Source organism: Pyrus communis, chromosome 2 (genome assembly GCF_963583255.1).
Source record: "Pyrus communis chromosome 2, drPyrComm1.1, whole genome shotgun sequence".
Classification (NCBI taxonomy): domain Eukaryota; kingdom Viridiplantae; phylum Streptophyta; class Magnoliopsida; order Rosales; family Rosaceae; genus Pyrus; species Pyrus communis.
This window is the reverse complement of record NC_084804.1, coordinates 28,951,035-28,972,186: the sequence shown is the minus strand read 5'-3', so window position 1 is coordinate 28,972,186 and position 21,152 is coordinate 28,951,035. Positions and strand designations below refer to the sequence as shown.

Sequence of the window (21,152 nt, the reverse complement as noted above, 5' to 3'; positions counted from 1 at the left end):
GTCAAGTCTATAAGTCGGGGCCATACCTATGGTCTTTGAGTTGGGTCCACAAGTTAGGTTCGTGAGTCAAGGTCCAAGCTTAAGGGTGTCTGAGCTTGTGGGTGTTTAATCTCGTAAGTGCTCAAACAAATGGGTGTCCGAACTTGTGAGTGTCCGAGCACATAGGTGTCCAAATGAGCAAGTGTTCAAGAAAGCGGGTGTCTAGTGAAACAAGAGATCACCTTCAGACCAACCTACAAATAGTTGTTGTCATCATTCAATGGTATACAATAGAATTCTTGCTTAATGACTATTTTATTTCAAATAGTTGCTGTCATTTTTATTTCGAAAGATTTGCACCTAACATGTATTCAACGGCCATAATCTATATCTTGACGAAAAGTAGTGACGACTAGTTCTAAAATCTCCTACAAATGCATACCTTTACTTTCTTTTAATTCGAAGTACATTTAATCCATTTAGCCTCGTTACAATATGGAAAACACTCGTAGTCGAGCTAGGAAATCAAAAGAGCAAGAGGTCCATCAGTTTCTCATGAAGAAGATATTGCTGTTTGTAAGACTTGCTTTGTATCACTCAAGATGCTTCTATTGTGGAATCAACAAGGAGAACCTCGATGATGGTTTTTTATATCATGGATAAATGTACATATGATACGGTGGTTTACGATTCAAAATTAAATAAAAAATTAGCTTTAAGTTTAACTATTTTCAATGCACAAGAGTTAAAAATCAGAATGCACATTGGAGATGATATAACTTTTGAAGTCAAATTTGAAGTCAAGTATGAATTTATAACTTCAACCTTTATGCCTAAACATTGAAAATAGCCGAAGATAAGAATACAAGAGTGAAATAAATTATTAAATTAGATACAAATATGTAATACTGAAGCACAACTATCAAGTGTTTGATACAACACGATCTATAAGTTGAAGTTGAAAGTTGTTAAACATCACTTGTCAACGATAATGATTTATATTTTTTTAACACATTATCAATAAATTAAGATTTTTTAGCACATGACAAAACTTAACTTGTTGGATTGGTAGATCCTTTTGGTTTTTTTTTTTTTTTTTTTGGTTTTTTCATACAAGGAACATTATGCGTTAAATTTATCTAAAATGTGTGGAGGGTGATTTGAACTTCAAGAGAATAAATCTGTTCAAATCAATGTGGCTATTCACACGTCTAAGTATTAAAAGATTCCTCAATCAGGATAATCAAAGTGCCATTCACTACCAATCATCATTCAATAATATGTTTTTTTTGTTGAACCATCATTCAATAGTTTAAAACTTTTAATTTTTTTTATTGTCAAACACGAGATCGACCAGCCCTCCTCTAAAAATGCGTCACTAAAATCCATGGAATTTCTCATTGCCTGTGAGTCTTTCGAACTTGGGATTTTCGGGTGGCACCGACCCTAGCTTCGGCCGGGTTCGGTTGCTGTGTCTTTTACTTTAGGGTGGCACCGACCCTAGCTTTGGCCTGGGTCGGTTGCTGTGTCTTTTACTTTATCTTTTCCTTCTTCTCTCCCTGCCTCTACTGCTACCTCTTCCAAATTTTCACTATGGTCTCCCCATTTCCTTTACTCCTTAAAGGTAAACCTCTTCCCTGCGCATCCTTGATCCGATCTTCAGCCATGTTTCTTGAGAAGATTGTGTGTAGAGTTTCGATGTTAACACCGGCTCGAGTGTTATAAACACCAGCACTTTCTCCTTGTTGTTTGTCGCTTCCGACAGTGTCGTTCGTGGATATCCACGAACTTCATACTGATAATCAGCTTCGTTCACTTGGTTGCCGATTATCCCTTGTTTATGGTTGTGGTCTAATAGCAAATTTGGGTTGGAGGTGGCATCTGTGGAGGTGTTACTGGACAGAGGATGGGAATCGGCCGAAGGACCTGTTTCAAAAGGTGGAGGTGGCTATAGAAGCTTCTGGTGGAAGCTGTTTGGTTTCTGGGCCTTATTGTTGCTGGGCCTTTTTTCTGTTTTACTTTTGTCTTAGGCCTTGTTTGGTTGTATTTAAAATGTGTGTTGAGCCTATGTTATAAGGTGTGTTTTTTTGTAATAAAAATCTCCTTTGACCCTAAAAAAGAAATGGGCGGTTGTTTTAGTTTGGGTCATTGGGTGTGGTTCGGAATCAAACACATTTCCATTTGTGAGTGACTTGGACTCGGTGGATTAGCATTAGCCGTTCCTTTCACCGCCATCTCACAAAACAGAAATAAAACATCTTGTTTTAGCAGAAAGAGAGAGCTTGCAAGCTGCTGCAGCAATGGAGGTCTGTGGAGCCACTGCTCTCTCATGGACCCACACTGTCTCCACCTCTCTTCACGTTTCTCTGCCCCTCTCTGTGAGTAACTCACTACCCACTTCTCCAATTTCTCCTTTGTTTTGTTTTTAATCTTTTTTGTTTTCTGGGTTCTTAGAAGTGTGGGACTAGGAGGCTCAGTGTTTGGTGTGCCTCTGACCAACCCCAGAAGGTAATGCTCTTCAAACTATGAATCCTTCCAAACACGCACACGTACATTTCTGTTCATATTTATACAAATTTACTTGGTCGATTCAGTATTTACTAGAATTTAATACTTTGTCACTGACACAAGCGATATTCTAAACTATTCTAATTTTCCGGGAGGGGGATTCGAACTTGGGTGTAAGGAGGGCGCACATTGCCCTCACCAACTGGACTTACCACATAACTACCTTAACGTTTACCACCTCTTTGCATTGCAGTTTGGTCCAGAACTTGTAGGGATTGGGCTTCACAAAGTTACTTATCATCAGCCCTTTTTATATAACATAGTGGGTGATGATGAGTGATAAATCAGATGATTAGGATGATTGCATTTATGTGTGTGGTTACAAAGTTGGAAAGTCACATGAATGTATTTGAGCATTTATAGGTTGCATTTGCCTGTTGGAGATTGACTCCTTGTAGGTTGTCTTAGGCAAATCAGTTGACTGTATCAATAACTGGAGCTACGGGTTTTATCGGGAGAAGATTGGTGCAAAGGCTGCATGCAGGTTATGCTCATTCTCTTCTCCATTATTATAGAAATCTTGCGGACTTATACGCAGTGTTTCCATTCTGTTGTGTTTATATTTTATTTTCGTGCATCCACCTCAGATTAATGCTTGTTTATGTTATTTGATTATTTCCCAATGAATATTGATTTGGTCCTTATTTTTTACTGGAGCTAGCAAGAAGGGACACGCATATCTTTCAGTATTTATGCATAACAAGGTGCATTTACAACCAAATCAAATGATTTCAAGGTTGTGGTGCTGCTTGGTTGCATTAACTAAGACTATGTTGCCTAATACTTATTGTCTATGAAGCCGAAACTCATACTACATGTGCATAGTTTCACTAGCTAAATGTTCTTTCGATCCAATTTGTAATGCAGATAATCATAGTGTGCATGTCTTGACACGGTCCAGATCGAAGTCTGAGTTAATTTTTCCGGGTAAGAAGGTAATTTACACTTGTTGGCTATTTTCTCAAATCTTTTGAAATCTAGGAATAGTAAGTTTGTGCACATGATTCTATGAATCCTAGTTAAATTTGACTCAGTTAGATTTTCTGAGGACCAAGAAAATCAAATTCATGTGAATCATTTGAAAGTGGAGCTGCTCTATTGTTCCACCAGTCACTTCCTCATTACATCAAAAGCAATGATATATAAGCAGCTAGTGTTTACTTTTCCAACACTTGGAAGGATAATCAACTTCTAGAAAAAAAAAATCTGCTTTTTAGAATGGGTTAAACAGTTGGATATCTGTCCAACAGCCCCTCCTTCATCCCAAAGAATAAACTCAAAAACTAAAGGAAGAATTATTTTATGTATACTTTAAACAAATTGTTAGTGCGTGTTGTTGTTTGATGCTTGATGGGGTTTGGAGAGAGGTTGTTCCTCAAGCCATTGGTTCTAGTATTGATACCCCTGTTTTCTGTTAATTTCTACTGTGCTCCTGTAAGGCCTCATTTGGTTCAGTTGTTGTGTGAACGTCATGTGAGAAAGAGTGTTAGTGTTTCATGTTAAATTATTCTTGATATACGTTGTTGGGCTTGGTTCCTAATAGTTAAGCTTTTGGGGACATGGTAACTTAACAAAAAAATGATTCTATTTGTTTATTATGAAATATAAAAAAATTGCCGAATATAAGTTGTTACACTCGTATACAGATTGAAATAACCCCAATGCTTGAATCATTGTTAACTGCTGGTTTATCGTCCAGGGTAATATTGAGATAGTCTTCTCTATTGGGTTAACACTTGAAATTTTTCCTGCCATCTGTAGTCAAGGACTTTCCAGGAATTGTGATTGCAGAGGAGCCACAGTGGAAAGACAGCATTCAAGGTTCAACTGGTGTCGTAAATTTGGCTGGACTGCCCATTAGCACAAGATGGTCTCCTGAGGTTGGTACCAGTGGTGAATATTTAAACTTTATAGCAGTAAAACTGCCATGAATTGACGGAACATTGCTGGCTAAGGTCATACAGTATGTGATTCATGGGGTTTCAATATCAGAAGTGAACATATGTATGTATGCCTAGAAGTTACTAACTTCTAATTGGACTGTAGATAAGGAAAGAGATCAAGACTAGCAGGATTAGAGTCACATCGAAGGTTAGTAGTGTTTCTTACACTGATTATTTCATGCGGCTGTCAAAATACAAATCACTTTTTGTTCCTTTTCTTAATAAAGAGAGTATTATTTAACCAAAAACTGATTCGGCCTTTCAACTGGTTGTGAAGGTCATAGATTTAATAAACAATTTACCAGATGCAGTTCGACCTACAGTCTTGGTTAGCGCAACAGCTGTCGGTTACTATGGTCCGTTCAGTCTCATGCTTTTTATCTATTAAGTAACTGCATCATCCTATTGCTTGGTTTGCATGAACTTTCAGTTATTTTTCTTGCTGTGCTAGTATTCATCTGTAAAACATTGTAGGCATTTATGCGGAATTTATTCTTCTGGATCATTAGATTCTGACTAAGCATTTCAATACCCCATGGAATTGGAGCGTCCTTGGATCTGCTAGTTAATCGATAAAGTTCTTAGATAATTGATAAATATCTTAAGTGATACATTCTGATGTCGGAGTGAGTTAGAAGACCATTTAGTAACTATTATATAGTCATTGTGCTGAGGCAATACTCATTATCTCCCTATAGCTGGCATATGATTTTCTGTTACTCGAGACTCATAATCCAAATTTAAGGAGCCTCTTTAAAGTTACTAAGCTCATTTTCCTTTTTGGATCTTGTTTAATTTTTTATTCATCATGGTCAGGTACTAGTGAGACACAAATATTTGATGAGCAAAGTCCGTCAGGGAACGATTACTTAGCTGAGGTAAGCAATGGAATTATTTTATTATGTATGTTTTATGCATAATCAGTTTTAAAAAGAATATATGAAAGCCTAATTGACGTGGTAAAAGATGCTTAAAACTTCTAAGATTTCCATTATCCAGTATGTTTTGAGACTATTTAATTATCTGACTAATGACTGTCATACTAAATAGATGTTGAATGCATAGTCAGATTGATCAACAACATAGCCAATGTAGTTGGATCAAACTGATTGCCACCCTGAAACCCTTTTGGGGATGCTACCTCAACCTCCTTTAGGCTTTGTGGTTACGGATGACTAATTTTCTGAATAAGGTTTGAATTTCCAGGAAATTGAAATAATAGCTTCTTGCCATGTCCTTTGGTTGTGATAGAGTAACTTTTTATTTTTATTTTAAAAAAAAATGACATGATGGAAATAATTAAATGCAAAATTGAACTTTCTAATTTCAATGGTGCTGTACGACCTGAATAGGTAGAAGCATTCCTGATTACTTTGATCATATTTAATCTCGGTTTTAGAGTTTTAGGATCACTGGCCAAGGGCTATTGCAGCTCAGATGAATTATGTTTATGTTTTCTTTTTAGAACTCATAGACGTGGTGCCTAGTGTTATTATGAGTTGTAGAATGGACTTTTGGACATATTGTCAGTCCGGCTAAATATACACTCTATCACCAACACAGAGCTTCCAGTCCATGACAGAATATCACATCATCACTATCGCAACTTCTCGTTTGTGCAAAAGATTATCCTCATCTTTAACTCGCATCTAAGCCTTTCAGGATCTTCAACTAACATGTAAGTCTTTTCAGGTTTGTAGAGAATGGGAAGGAACTGCCCTCAAAGTGAATAAGGATGTTAGGCTAGCGCTCGTTCGCATTGGTGTTGTTCTTGGTAATGATGGTGGAGCTTTAGGTATGCTCTATACTGTGAAACCTTAGTTGCAATGTTTGCTCACTAACTAGACTTGCTAAAATTGACTTCGGTTTGCAATTTTTCTGCTTTATGTTTGATTATACATTGACCAATCTGGTTGCACTGAGGTTTGCATGACCTCGTAATTGTATCAGGCTGTTCTATGCATAATTATCTCTAACTTTCAATTTCTGATGTCATGTTACAAAAATATACAACAACAAAGCCTTTTCCCGCTAAGTGGGGTCAGCCGTATGAATCCTAGAATGCCATTGCGCTCGGTTGTGTGCCATGTCTTCCGTTAGATATTGGCAAAAAAACATTTAAAATGTCACTCGATTTTGTTACAAATTATACATATCTATAACTGTGGTTCGTATGACACTAATAATCTCAGTCTGCCTCACGCATGCTTACACCTTTGAGCATTTGCAGCTAAAATGATCCCTCTCTTTATGGTGTTTGCTGGAGGACCCTTGGGCTCTGGAAAGCAATGGTATTGTCCTCAATTCTGTCTGACGGGTATCAGTCAATGTTTTACTACTAACACTTTCCAATTGCCACTTTGAAAGCAAAGATTGCTCTGGTTTAGCTAATCAGACAATATGACATCGTCAGTTAAGTTTCATTTTAGATATTTATGATCAACCGAGGATGTCGGGTTTTTAATAAAGAAGAAACTAAAGTTACTAAAGGTTTCACACGTACTGATTGGATGGCATTTATTAGTTTATTTTGTCCTTCCTGTCAACATCTTGGATAATTGATCCTTTTCAATATCGTGTAGGTTTTCCTGGATTCATCTGGATGACATAGTGAACCTGATATATGAAGCCCTATCCAATCCATCTTATAACGGTAAAGATTCATTGCTTATTACTGATTTGAAGTGAAACAAAGAACCAAAGGATTGATATTGGTTTCATCTAAAGTTTGCTGGCACGTGGAGATAACTACACTTATAAATAGTTCGAATACTCTTTTAAGAATTTCAATAAACGAATTAATGATGATATGTGTTCACTCAACAATCTCGTGTGACACTGGTTCTCGAAACTTTTCAACATATTGAACACAGTTTTTACCTAAATCTCAGGAGTTATCAATGGAACTGCACCAAACCCTGTTCGATTTGCCGAAATGTGTGAGCATTTGGGAAATGTCTTGGGCAGGCCCTCATGGCTGCCTGTACCGGACTTTGCCCTGAAAGCAGTCCTTGGAGAAGGTGCTTCTGTGGTAAGAATTTCTTTATTTTCTTTTCAACCCTTTCCTGATTTCATATGCATAACAAGGTCGTTGCAGGTTCTGGATGGGCAGAGGGTGCTTCCAGTTAGAGCCAAGGAGTTGGGTTTCTCGTTCAAATACTCGTATGTGAGAGATGCATTAAGATCCATTATTTCACAAAAGGCAGCCTAATTTGGCGGAGGAAATATCTGTAGTTTTTCATTCTTTTAGGCAGTGGGTATCACAATCTCCAAAACCTACATGAAAGATGCATCCCGATCAGTTATCGTAAAGAAAATGTTGTAACAAGTTGCAGAGGAAACATCTTTGTTTTTCATTCCTTTAGCTACAAGGTATCCCAGATTATAAGAATCTCAGATTTAAGGAATCAGGTGAAATTTTGGTCCTTGTGGATGCTGTGGATCTCTTGTTTAAGTGGTTAATGTATTATCTGAACACATTTTCAAAGTGTCATATATAAATTACTCCTAGTTCTTATTTGAGATACGCCAATTGAGTAGGCATCAAGCCACGTCAACCTTTTTAGTATTGTTTTGCCTGCTTCGATTGCCTATACCATTGGAGATGCTTGTGAAAAATAAACGGATCTAATCCGTGAAATTTCATGTGAAGTGTATTGTTTGTAAAATGCTACCAAACAGGCCCTTATAGTTTATGACTTGAGTTTTAAAGTTGATACCAAACAAACCCCTTCTGTAATCATCAGTACATGTATACCGAATTAACGAAAGGTTCTTTTTTCTTTTTTTTTTTTTTTTTTTTTTGTTTTTTTGTGGGTCAAACGATAAATTTTGTTAGATTAACCATAGACCGTTTTTGTTGCAATGCAGGTGGATTGCAAGGGGAAAATAAAAAATAAAAAATCCAAATGCTGCACAAACTAAAACTGTATTTCTATCCTCAGTTTTGACAAAACCTACTGTTTTATCCAACGGTACAACATCTAAGACCAGTACATAATTTTGTTATATTCACCCAATCCGACGCAGATAAGGTCAGATGTTGTGGGACAACATAAGTTAAAACCAACACATGGTTTGATAATCCGATCCAATCAACCCCTCAGCGAGTACTTTTTCCCGGTAAACGGCTGGAACTTAGGCTCTTCTTTCGCTTCCGGCTGCTGCTCTTTCTTAGTCTCTTTTGCAGCTTCCTGCAGAATTGAATAAATCAAGAGTGATTTATGATCAGCATCACAACAAACTGGCAACGTCGGTAATATAATTCCAAAGTTAGTTGATGGACGTCATGAAACAAGAGAACCAAGAGTACCTTCTGTGTTTCCTTTGGAGAGCGACTGGCATTTGCTCCAAAAACAAGTTTTCCCTGAGCCTGACGACTGGTAGCTTGTGAACTAGATCCCATAGACGGTTGTGCATTTCCATTGGTGACTGCAGGTTTCTTGTCTTTGGACTCTGAGGAAGAAGCTGGTGCTGGCTCATATTTCAAAGGTTTCCCATCCAAGCGTCTTCCAGATCCGGTAAAAGGGTTAAATTTAGGTTCAGCATCAGCAGGATCCTCTTCAACTGCAAGAAAAACAGAAACTCATCTAATTTCTTTCTGTTTTCTTTTTGGACAACGGAATACTATTATGTTGAAATACATGCAGTGTTCAAAATTAACAGGACTAAAACTACGTAATTTCTGTGACTTGAAGAAAACCCTAGTCACCATATGCAAGAATGTTTATATTTTCCATTCCAGCCGTCAAGCAGAAAATGTAAACATTTTTTCAGTAATTGAAAATTTACTGGTTTTCGTTGGTGAAAGTTTTCTACCAATTTCTCGAGTGTCAAAAAGTTGAATAGTATGAGGATTCTGTCAAAATGCTCAATCCATAAGGTTTAATCAACAATTTGTTTGTCAACTGTAGCAAACAATGCGGAAGATCTTAAAAATTAATGGGGATGGCCAAGTGGCAGTGAACTTGGTAAAATCTCAGGCATTCACCAAGTCTACCTTCTTCCTAAATGAATCCCATAGCAGGATATTTCAATCTGTATCTGTGTAGCCTCTAGAAGTATGTTCATCAATGAAAATGTATAATACCTACGTCTAACTACACTAGAACAATATGCTCCAACACAAAGCTGACATACATGAGACGAACCAGATAAGCCAACTCAACCTCAGAAAAGAGCAAGGACAGAAAATAAATAGCTTTGAGAAAGAAAAGGGAACAATAAGGAAACAATAGGGGAATCCAATCAACCACAAACCAAGAACTTTAATAAACAAATAGAAAAGCCGGAAAAATTATGCCAGCCATGCTTATGGCCATGAGGAAAGAAATCTGTACCTTGAGCAGTTGCCTTATTTAGAGGGCCAGATGCGGCTGGCTTTTCAGGTTCCTTATAGTCAAGTGGAGGTGCAAAGTCTACCTCACAGTCTGTCTCAATAATAGTTATTGCGTGAGAAGGCTTCGCATCTATAATATCTATATAGTACTTCTTGTTGTTGTATGCTACCATAATACTGTCCCCAGTGGTTAAGCAAGAAAAATTCCTCAGCGTCGTCTCCAAGCTGCATTGCAAATAAGATAATCAACTTCTTTTGCATCAGAACTTTATTTATTTATTTTTTTTGAACAAACAAATGTTATCTACACTAAGGGGGAGGGGGTGGGCCTAGCCTCACAATGGGTTAGCAATAATATGGTTCAAAATCGCCTTTGGCAAGAATCGAACCTAAGACCTCTCACTTAAAAGTGAAGAGGAATACCACTAGACTGTAGTACAAAGTGGCCTTTTGCATTAGAACTTTAACAGAAAACTTATGAAACAAAATCAAGAAATGATCCTCACAATAAATAAACAGTTTCAGAGAATGAACATGGAAGAGGTAGTCAGCATAAAATAGACAGGCCACTCACACCACATATTACAAAGAAACGCAATAATTCAACAAGACACGTTAACAAGTCAAATATGCATTATCGACTCGTTTGTTGTCCTCAAACTAACAGATCATATCAATTCATTTCTACGTTATAACAGTGATTCTATTTACTCTTATAATACTGATCTCGCGTCCTCCTTTACAAGAAAACTTTCCCTCCTTTAAGCACACAAATCAAAGAAACAATGGATTAATATCTTAATGAAAAATAAGGATATATTGGAAAAACAAAAATATTCCTAAATCCGATGGCTAGGTTTCCCCTAAATAATTGAATTAACACAAGTACAACAATCGCAGAGACATGTTGGAATAAAATACCACACACAAAATTGATAAGAGGAAAATAATGAATATCGAATAACACCTTTAAAAATCTTCTTTTCCAAGTGAAAGAAATAATGAATATGGAATAACATATGAATCATTTACTTACATAGCTTTTGGATTTGAGATATCTAGAAAGTCCTTTGTATGGGGTTGTAATTTAACATATGTTCCCTTCGGCAGAGTTGCATTTTTCACTCGCACAATATCACCTTCTTGCAAGAGCATATTCTCCATCATCTAAGAAATAAAAACACCAAAAGGAAACAGCTCAAGTTAAAGATCAGAAAGCATTTTTGGCTGCAAAATCAACTGCAAAGTAACTTTAACAAGTAAAGCCGTGCATATATTAGAAGTTTAGAACACGCTGAATTCTTACCCAATATGGCATATAGATCATGCCTTCTTCTGCAATGAACTCCAGCACCCCACAATGAGAGACCCGTTCAACAGATTCATTTCGAAGCTCAAACAACATTGGATAATCAATGTGTAAAGATGCTGTATTATGATCAATATTAGCATTAATATATCATAGTTGGCAAGTAATACGAAATAAATTCATCTGACAAAGAAATCTTCATAATAAAGGACTAAAGTAAAACAACTCACCAAGACGGTCAAGGGCTGAGGGAGGCATTATAACTGAAAAATAAGCAAGATAAAAAAATAAAAAAAAAATTACAAATACACAATAAAGGGAAAACCTAACAAAACTAAGCTACAAGTTGGAGGCTTACTTTTGTCACCACTTTCAATTTGTGGCTGAAAATAAAAGGAAAAATTTGATATCAGAATAAAGGAATTGAACGAGTGAGAACAAAGTACTGACAATCACGGGGGAGGGGGGGTTCATCCAGTAGAAAACAAAAGCCCAGTAACCAAGTGTCATAAATTCAACCACAACTACAAAATAATGGACCCAGAACTACATAGAAAAATGAAACTTCTTCCAAACAGGGGAGAGAAAGAAAAATGGAAAGGATGCCTTTAACTAAGGACAATAATCTATCCTTTAACAGTGCTGAGATATATACATATTTGAAAATTCCAACCTTTTCAATGAAAGATGCAGGATAACATCGATATGTCTGCTCAAACGATGTCCCATGATACCCGTATCCATAAAAATCCTGCAACAAGATGGACAAATTTTAACAAAAATTCAGGGTTAATCAAGAACACCAGGTTATAAGACTTTCAAGAAATTTGAATGGAGAACAATGCATGAGCACAATCTCTTCAAGTCCCAAAAACCAACCAAAATAAACGGTAGCAGTTAACATACTTTTATTCGCAAAAAAGAGAAGTTAAAAAAAAAGAAGAAGAGATAATAATATCTAAATTGGTCTGCAATAAGTTAATAGCAGATGACTAGCATCAGTCTTAAAGAAAAAGAACCCGTAACTAGTAACTTCTCAAATCACATGACAATGCAAAGTAGACGGTAAGCTATGGGTTAAACTCAAAACTACTCAAACAATTAGTATCTCAAAAGCTGAAATCAGCATTAGTCATACTGAACCAGGGGTAAAGACTTTAGTCACCTAACGTAATACACATAATCGATGGTTGTAAGTTAAAAATGAACTAATATAGTCAATAATATACTCATCAACCCAGAAAACCATCAGCTGCCCGTTGGCACTGAGTTTCTATTCTTTTATATAAATAATGAGATATAGTAAACTAAACCCATACCATATTGAGTGAGTACAGATTTGAACACTGGTTATCAACCTCCGAAAGCTCCCTATCAAAACAAAACAAAAACAATGCTCAATGTACTTACACGAAACCAAATAATCAACTACTGATAACTAATCAATGAAATACTGGAATTGCAGATAACCACTACTCAAAACTCAACCTAATATTTAGTTTAATTCAAAAAAAAGAAGCAAAATTTGATGTTTTTATTCAAAAGAAAACGACATGGTCAAAACAGAAAGAGAAATTTGAGGGTCTTTTGTCAGGCAGGAAAAAATTGGATGGATCTACAAGTAGTGAAATTAGATTGTGAATTGGAAAACTAAAGGCGAAACAAAACGGTAAATAATTTGAAATTTAGGGTTGAGAATTTGATACCGTCAAACGTAGAGTGGAGGAGGAGCAGATGAAGAAGCCACAGTGTCCGTCTGTCTGGTTGCGTTTTGATCTCTGTCGGGAAGAGAGGTAGGACGATTGAGCATGAAAAGAAAAGGCTAACATGCGCCCCTGTGCGTTTGTGCACGCTATAATTATTGGGTGGCAGCCCAAGTCCAAATGTCCTTTGGGCCATGCAACTTTAGCTCATCTGCCACCAACTCAATGCTTCTGTTCTTTTGTTCCCGCCTTGTGTTGGTTTCTAGTTATTGGACCACAACTCATGCCCAATTCAAATTTGGATATCATTGGGCTATGTGACATGGGCCCTTTTCCCCTCCAGTCTTCCCTCGTATCTGAGTGGAGAGTTGTTAGGCCATCTCCAATCGAATGGGCTAAACATAGTTCTGTCCAGAATTATTTTAAATGAATTATGGCAAGCCATATTTATATATCATCTCCAATTGAAGGGGTAAAAAACATAGCCCATCAGTAATTTATGTTATAAATAGGCAAAAGTTAGAGAGATAACCTTTGCTAGTGACAGGAGCGAAGCAAGTGTAAAATATCACATTGTAACTATAACACAAGAGGATGACAGATAAAAGAGGGAGGGAGAGATGCTGATGTTATTGATCTTTTCTTTTCGCATTGTCATTTGATAGCACACGGAGCGCTCTATTTATAGAGCAACTCCAAATAAATGTAATAATTACATCTTGAAAAACACAACACACTTTTTGAAAGTATCACACAAATACAATCATCATTCTTTTCCCAAGTCCATATTGCTGTGCGGGCATTCATTCATTCACCAATATTTACAACTCTCCCCTTTGGATGCCCACATATTAACATCAGTTGCCTCGTTAAAACCTTGCTTGGAAAAACCCAGTGGGAAAAAACCATAGCGAAGGAAAAAGAGTACAACTTTACCTGGATTGTTGATATAGTGTTAAGTATGTTTACGTTGACTCGTTAAAACCTTGATAGGAAAAACCCAGTGGGAAAAATCCTAACTGAAGGAAAAAGAGTACAACATGCATGTATCATGGATGCTCCCCTTGATATGTGTCTCTCCCTGATTCCACATTCTTTAAATTTAGTTGATTGGTAAGTCGACGTAATCCGATACTCTGCACTAACTTCCGAAATGTGCACTTTGGTAGAGATTTGGTGAATAAGTCTGCTAGATTTTCATTGGAACGAATTTATCTGATTTCAACAACTTTAGCCTTCTGAAGCTCATGTACACTGAAAATTTTTGGAGATATGTGTTTAGTCTTATCGCTCTTGATGAATCATTCCTTCATTTGGGCAACACATATTGCATTATCTTCATGGATGATAGTTAGATTGTCTGTCTTCGAAAGTAGACCACATGAATTCCTGATATGATGGATCATTGATCTTAACCAAGAACATTCACGACTTGCTTCATGTAAAGCAAGTATTTCTAAATGATTTGAAGATGTAGCAACTAATGTTTGCTTTGTTGAGCACCATGAGATTGCAGTATCTCCATTAATGAACACATATCCAGTTTGTGAGCGGGCTTTATGCGGATCAGAGAGAAAACCAACATCTGCATATCCAACAAGGATCTGCTCATTTGTGCATTTCTCTAAGTAGAAGAGACCCATATTTGTTGTCTCACGAATGTATCGCAAAACATCTTTGACTCATTTCCAATGACAAATTGTTGGAGCAGAGCTATACCTTGCTAACAAGTTAACTGAAAAAGCTATATCTGGTCTAGTACATTGTGCTAAATACAATAAAGCACCTATTGCACTTAGATATGGTACTTCTTGACCAAAGACCATTTCATCATCTTCTTTTGGACGAAATGAATCTTTCTTAATGTCCAAAGAATGAACGACCATTGGCGTGCTGAGTGGATGAGCCTTGTCCATGCCAAATCGCTTCAGGATTTTTTCAATGTAAGTTGATTAGTGGACCAAAATTCCATTAACACAATGCTCGATCTGCAGGCCGAGACAATATTTTGTTTTTCCAAGGTCTTTTATTTCAATTCGATTTTTAGATATTCAACAGTTTTATTGAGCTCTTCAGGGGTTCCAACTAGGTTCATGTCATCGACATATACTACCACTATAGCAAATCCAAAATTGGATTTCTTAATGAACACACAAGGGTAAATGATATTGTTGGTATACCCTTCTTTGATCAAATACTCATTGAGACGACTATACCACATTCGTTCAGATTGTTTTAGCCTATACAATGATCGCCTTAATTTGATTAAGAACATACCTCGTGGTTTGTTAGTTGTTTCAGGCAACTTAAGTCATTCTAGGACTTTCATATATATGTCAATATCTAATTCTCCATATAGATACACGGTGATGATATCCAGAAGTTGCATGTCAATTTTTTCTGAAACCACTAAACTTATTAAGTAATGGAACTTAATTGTGTCCATTACAGGAGAGTATGTCTCCTCATAATTAATTCCAGGTCTTTGTGAAAAGGCTTGTGCAACGAGTAGTGCTTTATATCTTGCAATCTCGTTTTTCTCATTATGCTTTCTTGTAAATACCCATTTGTAATCCACGGGGTTTACATCAGGCGGAGTTTGGACTACTGATCCAAAAATATTTTGCCTTTTCGAGGAATTTAATTCTTCTTAGATTGCATCTTTCCACTTAAGCCAATCATGTCTCTGTTTACATTCATCAACAGAGTGGGGCTCAATGTCATCGCTTAATATGATTTCAGTGGTTACTGCGAATGCGAACATGTCGTCGATGATAATTTCATTCTGATCCCACAATTCATTAATACAAGCATAATTTATTGAGATTTCTTTGCTTTCATGTACCTCTGTCTCTTCAGGGACATGTGTCTCATCAAGGACATTTTCTTTTTCTGGAAATACAGAATCATGAATTGTGAATTTGTCATTCATTTTCTCTTCCTAAATGATTTCATTTGGATTTAGTTGTGCCTTCGTCTTTCTCTTTCAATGGGCTGAATCTTTTGAACCTGGGGGTCTACCACACTTCAGGCATGCACCAGATGAATCATTCGCTGCCACTTTATTTTGTCTAACAGGGACATCAATTCTTGCAGGTGCATTTGCAGATGGTATATGTGATTTTGTCACTTTCATAGCATCATTAAATGCATCTGGCATTTGATTAGCAATACTTTGAAGATGAACGATCATTTTCACTTCATTTTCACATTGAGTGCTACGTGGATCAAAATGAAACAAGGTGGGTACAACCCATGTTAACTCCTGCCGTTCTTCTGGAATGGTCTTTTCTCCCCTAATGACGGGAAGACTGTCTCATCAAAGTGACAATCAGCAAAACGAGCTGTAAATATATCACTTGTCAAAGGTTCCAAATATCTAATGATAGATGATGAATCAAAACCCACATAAATTCTCAGTCTGCGTTATGGGTGCAATATGCAAATAAACAACACAACCAAAGCCTCGTAAATGTGAAATGTTTAGCTGATGCCCAAACACAAGTTGTATTGATGAGTATTGGTGGTTGGCTATAGGTCTCAATCGAATCAATGATGCAGCATGCAAGAAGGCATGTCCCTATGCAAAAACTGGCAATTTTGTTTTTAAAAGCAGAGTGCGAGCTATTAATTGAAGTTGTTTGATAAATGCTTCTGCTAGATCATTTTGAGTATGGACATGAGGAATAAGGTGTTCAACATCAATGCCCAATGTCATGCAGTAATCATCAAAGGTTTGAGACGTAAATTCACCAGCGTTATCAAGTCTAATTGACTTAATGGGGTAATTTGGGAACTGTGCTCACAACTTAATTATCTGAGCAAGAAGTCTTGCAAAAACTACATTTCGAGTAGACAAGTGACAAACATGTGACCTGTTATGTCTCGACCCGCGAATAAAGACTATTCACGAGTTAGGGTGTGAACGATCTTAGCTATAGAAATAAATTCTACAACCAAGATATGGTGAAAAATAAAATAAAATTATAACAATTACACCATACATCAACAAAATCTTACATACAAAATTTTAAAATACACAGCGGAATAACTATAGTGCACAGATTAATTCATAACAAAAGTACCAACTAAAATAATAATTGAAATGAGTAGCTCTTGCAAATACATAAAATGTATGCCATGAGATGCATGGAACATAGGCAAATAAACTGGATGAATGCACTCACTCCCTTCTAATCCCGTCAACACATATCTAAGGCACCCGAGCCTGCACGTCTCATACCATGCTTATACCACTTAGCTATGGATACGTTAGAATATGAGTTAACTCCCGTTCATCCCTTAAACCCAATTTCTGTAGTTAAACTCTCAGTTTCCACTTTATTAAACATACACTTCCTCCGACGCCCAATTGTATATTCAAGCTCTGCACCTGACGCCTAACATATACAAGATTTCATTATTTTTATAATCAACCAATTTGTGCACTCAAGCCCTACACCCTACGCTTGACAGATACACGGTTCATTATTATTCAAGGAAAACTTCAGCCCTTGAATATCCTCACAACTCAAACACCTTATAAACTCAACACAACTCTTTTTCTTGCTTTGCAATGCATATGTATATGTCATGTTCACATAGATATCAATACTCACACTTTATCTTACAAGTCTGCAAGCTTCAACATAAATCAAATTGATTAGTAATAAGAATATAATCATAAAATCAAATTGATTAGTAACAAGAATAATATAATCATAAAATTAATAACAAAGTAATAATTTATAATCCATCATATAAAATGTTGCTCGTAGACCACTCCGTATATGTTTTTCCAACGTCTCGTCCATCATGGTCAGGCAACCTATTTTCATTAGAAAAGAATAGACATCCATGTAGAGAAATAATTTTTAGAGTGAAATATATGTCTCAAAGGCCACAAGGCATGGAATCATGTTTCTAGCTTTTCCCTTTCCAAACATCATCTTTTATTTTTATTTTAGCCCACCACTCCTACTTCTTCTTCTTTAATATAGCTGAAACTATCAGCTGTTCGAACTGGGATATAAGTCAGCACATAGATTAGATTGATCTAGTTTTTGGATATGTTATAGAGGAGATGATAAGGAACAACTTTTATGAAGGAAGTGTTTTAATTGGAGCTACGAAAAATGGGGTTTTGGTACTCGTAACATGGCCGTCCAGTTTTCTGCGGGATTAGAGACTGAGTTGGTAATTTAAACATATTATAAGATCGCACCGTTGGATTTTCCTGAAATTTTGATATATCATGTTAGAGATAAAGCCGAACAACTCTCATGAAGAAAGTATTATGATTTAATCTATGGATGATGGTGTTTTGATCTGTTAAATAGTCTGGACGAATTTCTAGTTTTTGAATATCTTTCTTTTGATAGATGAAAATGATAGTAGTTTGATGGAAATATTTGTTGGGTAAAGTCTCATGTATTTTTCTGGGATTTGTCTCACACTCTTGTACATTCTTGTACATCATTCTCAAGTGAAAATAAATGGAGATTTTTTATAGTTTGGTGGAAGTGCTTCTCACGAAAATGATCTCAAATGTAAACGCATAAACACACAAGATTTAAGTGGTTCACCAAATCGACTACATCCACTGGGTTTTGCTTTCATTGTATTTTACTATATATGAGGGCCTTATAAATACAATGAAAGATGGCTTTAAGCCCTAAGAACATGTAAAAGAAAAATAGGAAGGTAATATGAAAGGGAGAATGATTTTTTGTTGGAGTTGTTCTTTTTCTTTCTTTCTTCTTCTTCTTCCTCTCTCTTTTCTTCTTCTTCTTTTCCTCTATGTCCTTCCGTTGTTTCTTTTATCCTTGCTTTATGTAGATTTCATGACATCTTATTCTCCAAAGAATCTCCGCAAGTGTGGCAATGGAAAGAAAGCAAGTGTTGTGCTAATCGTTACCATGAAATGTGTTCCAATCACAAAGCAACAATTGTTGTCCTAATCAATAGCAATGAAATGTGTTCCAATGGAAAAATAACAAGTGTTAGATTAATCATGAATTAATGAATATCATGCAAGGTATTCCTTGCATCCAAAGGCCACGTCCAAACAATTTGGAGAATGAATCCTCACCAATTATCAACCATGATATGTGGTCCAATAGAAAAACAACAAATGTTAAGCTAATCATTAGCCCTATTATGTGTTCCAATAGCAAATTACCAAATGTAGTTCCATGATATATGTTCCAATACCAAGTCACCAAGTGTTGTTCTCATAATTAACAATGAAATGTGGTCCAATAGACAAACAACAATTGTTAAGCAAAACCTTAGCTCTAGTATGTGTTCAAATGGCAAGGAGACATGTGTGAAGTTAATCAATATTATGCAAGGTGGATACAAGCATCCAGGGCCATGTTCATCTCTAAGGAATATGCATCTCACCCGTTCTCACCTCATTGGAAAATTTGGAATGATAGATTGAAGCATTGAAGAGAGAATATAGACAATTAATTGAAATTCCCCTAGGCTAGTGAGTAAGCACTCTAAAACAACAACATATTGCCACATGCATGCCAACACATACACATACCTAGCTATGGCTCTATATAGACTCACACCTCTCCAAGGTTTAGAGGTGAGTAATCTCTCTAAATTAACTCAACTTGCCAACTCACTCCTACTTGGTAAAAATATCAAACCAAACTCAACGCCTAGCCACACGTATAAGCCAAAGGCTTCGCACCTCTACACCCTAATTATTAGCTTCTATTAATTACCAACTTCCACCTTAACCTATCTAGAGTAGTGACTAACTCCTCCTCTTTATTCTCTAATGATTGCCAAACACCACTTAGCCTTTGTGAGAAAAATCTAGCCAAACTCATCATAATCCCCTTCTCCAACTCAAACTAAAAATATCTCTAATTACATATGAGCATGAAGTACTACTAGCTAGTTTTTGAAATAATTTGTAGCAAAAAAGGATTTTACATTGAAAGTATTTCACATATCGAAAGTACGCACAAAAATAAATCAAATAAAATCATTACGTAGAAATAATCACCCCCCCCCCCACACACACACACACATATATATATATATATATTTAATATGGGGTATTACATGACCATCGGGTAGATGCATCAACCAAAATCATAAAATATTGAAATGGTCCACAAGATGGTTGAATAGGCTACAAATATCCCTTTGAATTCTTTGCAGAAATGATGGAGATTCAACATCAACCTTTAGTTGTGATGGTCTAATTACCAACTTTCCTTGAGAACAAGCCTTGCAAGGGTTATCATTTGAGATAGTAATGTGTCTGCTCAATAATGGATGTCTATTATAGTTGGTAATGATCCTACACATCATGGTGGATCTTGGGTGACCCAGACAGTCATGCCAAAGCATGTAAACTTTTATATCAATGAACTTCTGGTTCATGACAGTATGTGATTCAATTGTCTTTATGTATGTATAATACAATCCACTCGACAAACCACACAACTTCTCCAATATACGCTTCTGGGTGTCATTGGAGGTAATGCATAAATACTCCACTTTTTATGCACTTTTAGTTGTAATGTGGTATCTATTTAAACGTATGTCTTTAAAACTCAACAAATTTCGAGTAAATTGAGTAACGTACAACGCATTCTGTGTGGACAATATTGTTCCATTTGGTAACATGATTTGGGCTTTCCCTGAGCCTTCAATTACGTCTGATTGGCCTGATATTGTTATTACCTTTACTTTTGTAAGCATCAAGCTTAAGAAATACTTTCGATCTCGAAGTATTGTATACGTGGTTGCGCTATCTACATTACAAATATCTCCGCCATTTCTCTTGTTTTGAGAATGACCATAGTTTTTATCCATGCTTTCTGAGTAAGGAAATCAAAGTTAATTTATTTATAATAAAAGGAAATTGACATGCCACCTTTATTGATTTTGAAATGCAAGCATTTAGACTACTCAAAATGAGAAGAGTACATTAAATAGAAATGATTCAATCGAACCAATACACTTCATTCCCTCTTTCCATAATGAAGTCTGAGACATCTAGGTGGGTTGTGTTCAGCTGCCCTGATAAGTCACACACTGGATCAGGTATATCCATTGGTCTAGCTTGGTCGAGAAAATTGGTCTTGACACCCTTCTCTTTGAGAAAGGCTTGATATAGATCCACCAAATGTTTTGGGGTACAACAGGTACACACCCATTGCCCATTGCCACCACATCTATGGTAGGCCCCTTTAGTGTTTCTAGGAGCATTGTTCATATGAGCTTTGCCTTGGTGGCGATTTACATTTTTGAAGCTTGGGCCTGAATTATGCCTTGGAATC

General features: G+C 36.4%; 2 protein-coding genes across 2 annotated transcripts; one reads left to right on the top strand and one right to left on the bottom strand.

Annotated features, from left to right (window-relative positions):
* The first annotated feature begins 2,203 nt into the window (after positions 1–2,203).
* LOC137726602 (epimerase family protein SDR39U1 homolog, chloroplastic-like) lies at positions 2,204–7,996 on the top strand. The gene is made up of 13 exons (XM_068465540.1): positions 2,204–2,357; positions 2,434–2,487; positions 2,956–3,031; positions 3,415–3,474; positions 4,309–4,427; positions 4,594–4,638; positions 4,768–4,846; positions 5,307–5,368; positions 6,183–6,285; positions 6,721–6,781; positions 7,073–7,143; positions 7,382–7,521; positions 7,588–7,996. Exons 1-13 carry the CDS (start codon positions 2,280–2,282, stop codon positions 7,699–7,701), a joined length of 1,062 nt encoding a protein of 353 aa, XP_068321641.1. The 5' UTR covers positions 2,204–2,279; the 3' UTR covers positions 7,702–7,996.
* Positions 7,997–8,379: 383 nt separating this feature from the next.
* On the bottom strand, positions 8,380–12,958 carry LOC137725465 (uncharacterized). The gene is made up of 10 exons (XM_068464154.1): positions 12,844–12,958; positions 12,457–12,508; positions 11,811–11,888; positions 11,496–11,520; positions 11,368–11,400; positions 11,135–11,256; positions 10,865–10,995; positions 9,830–10,053; positions 8,803–9,056; positions 8,380–8,683 (listed from the first exon to the last, which is right to left on the bottom strand). Exons 2-10 carry the CDS (start codon positions 12,457–12,459, stop codon positions 8,585–8,587), a joined length of 969 nt encoding a protein of 322 aa, XP_068320255.1. The 5' UTR covers positions 12,460–12,508; positions 12,844–12,958; the 3' UTR covers positions 8,380–8,584.
* Positions 12,959–21,152: the final 8,194 nt, after the last annotated feature.

Coding starts and splice junctions, on each gene's coding strand:
- LOC137726602 (XM_068465540.1), top strand. CDS start 2,280: ATGGAGGTCTGTGGAGCCACTGCTCTCTCATGGACCCACACTGTCTCC. Junction 3,032..3,414: donor GGTGCAAAGGCTGCATGCAG/GTTATGCTCATT, acceptor TTTGTAATGCAG/ATAATCATAGTGTGCATGTC. Junction 4,428..4,593: donor GCACAAGATGGTCTCCTGAG/GTTGGTACCAGT, acceptor ATTGGACTGTAG/ATAAGGAAAGAGATCAAGAC.
- LOC137725465 (XM_068464154.1), bottom strand. Junction 11,257..11,367: donor CTCAGCCCTTGACCGTCTTG/GTGAGTTGTTTT, acceptor ATCATAATACAG/CATCTTTACACATTGATTAT. Junction 9,057..9,829: donor AAATAAGGCAACTGCTCAAG/GTACAGATTTCT, acceptor TTTTTCTTGCAG/TTGAAGAGGATCCTGCTGAT.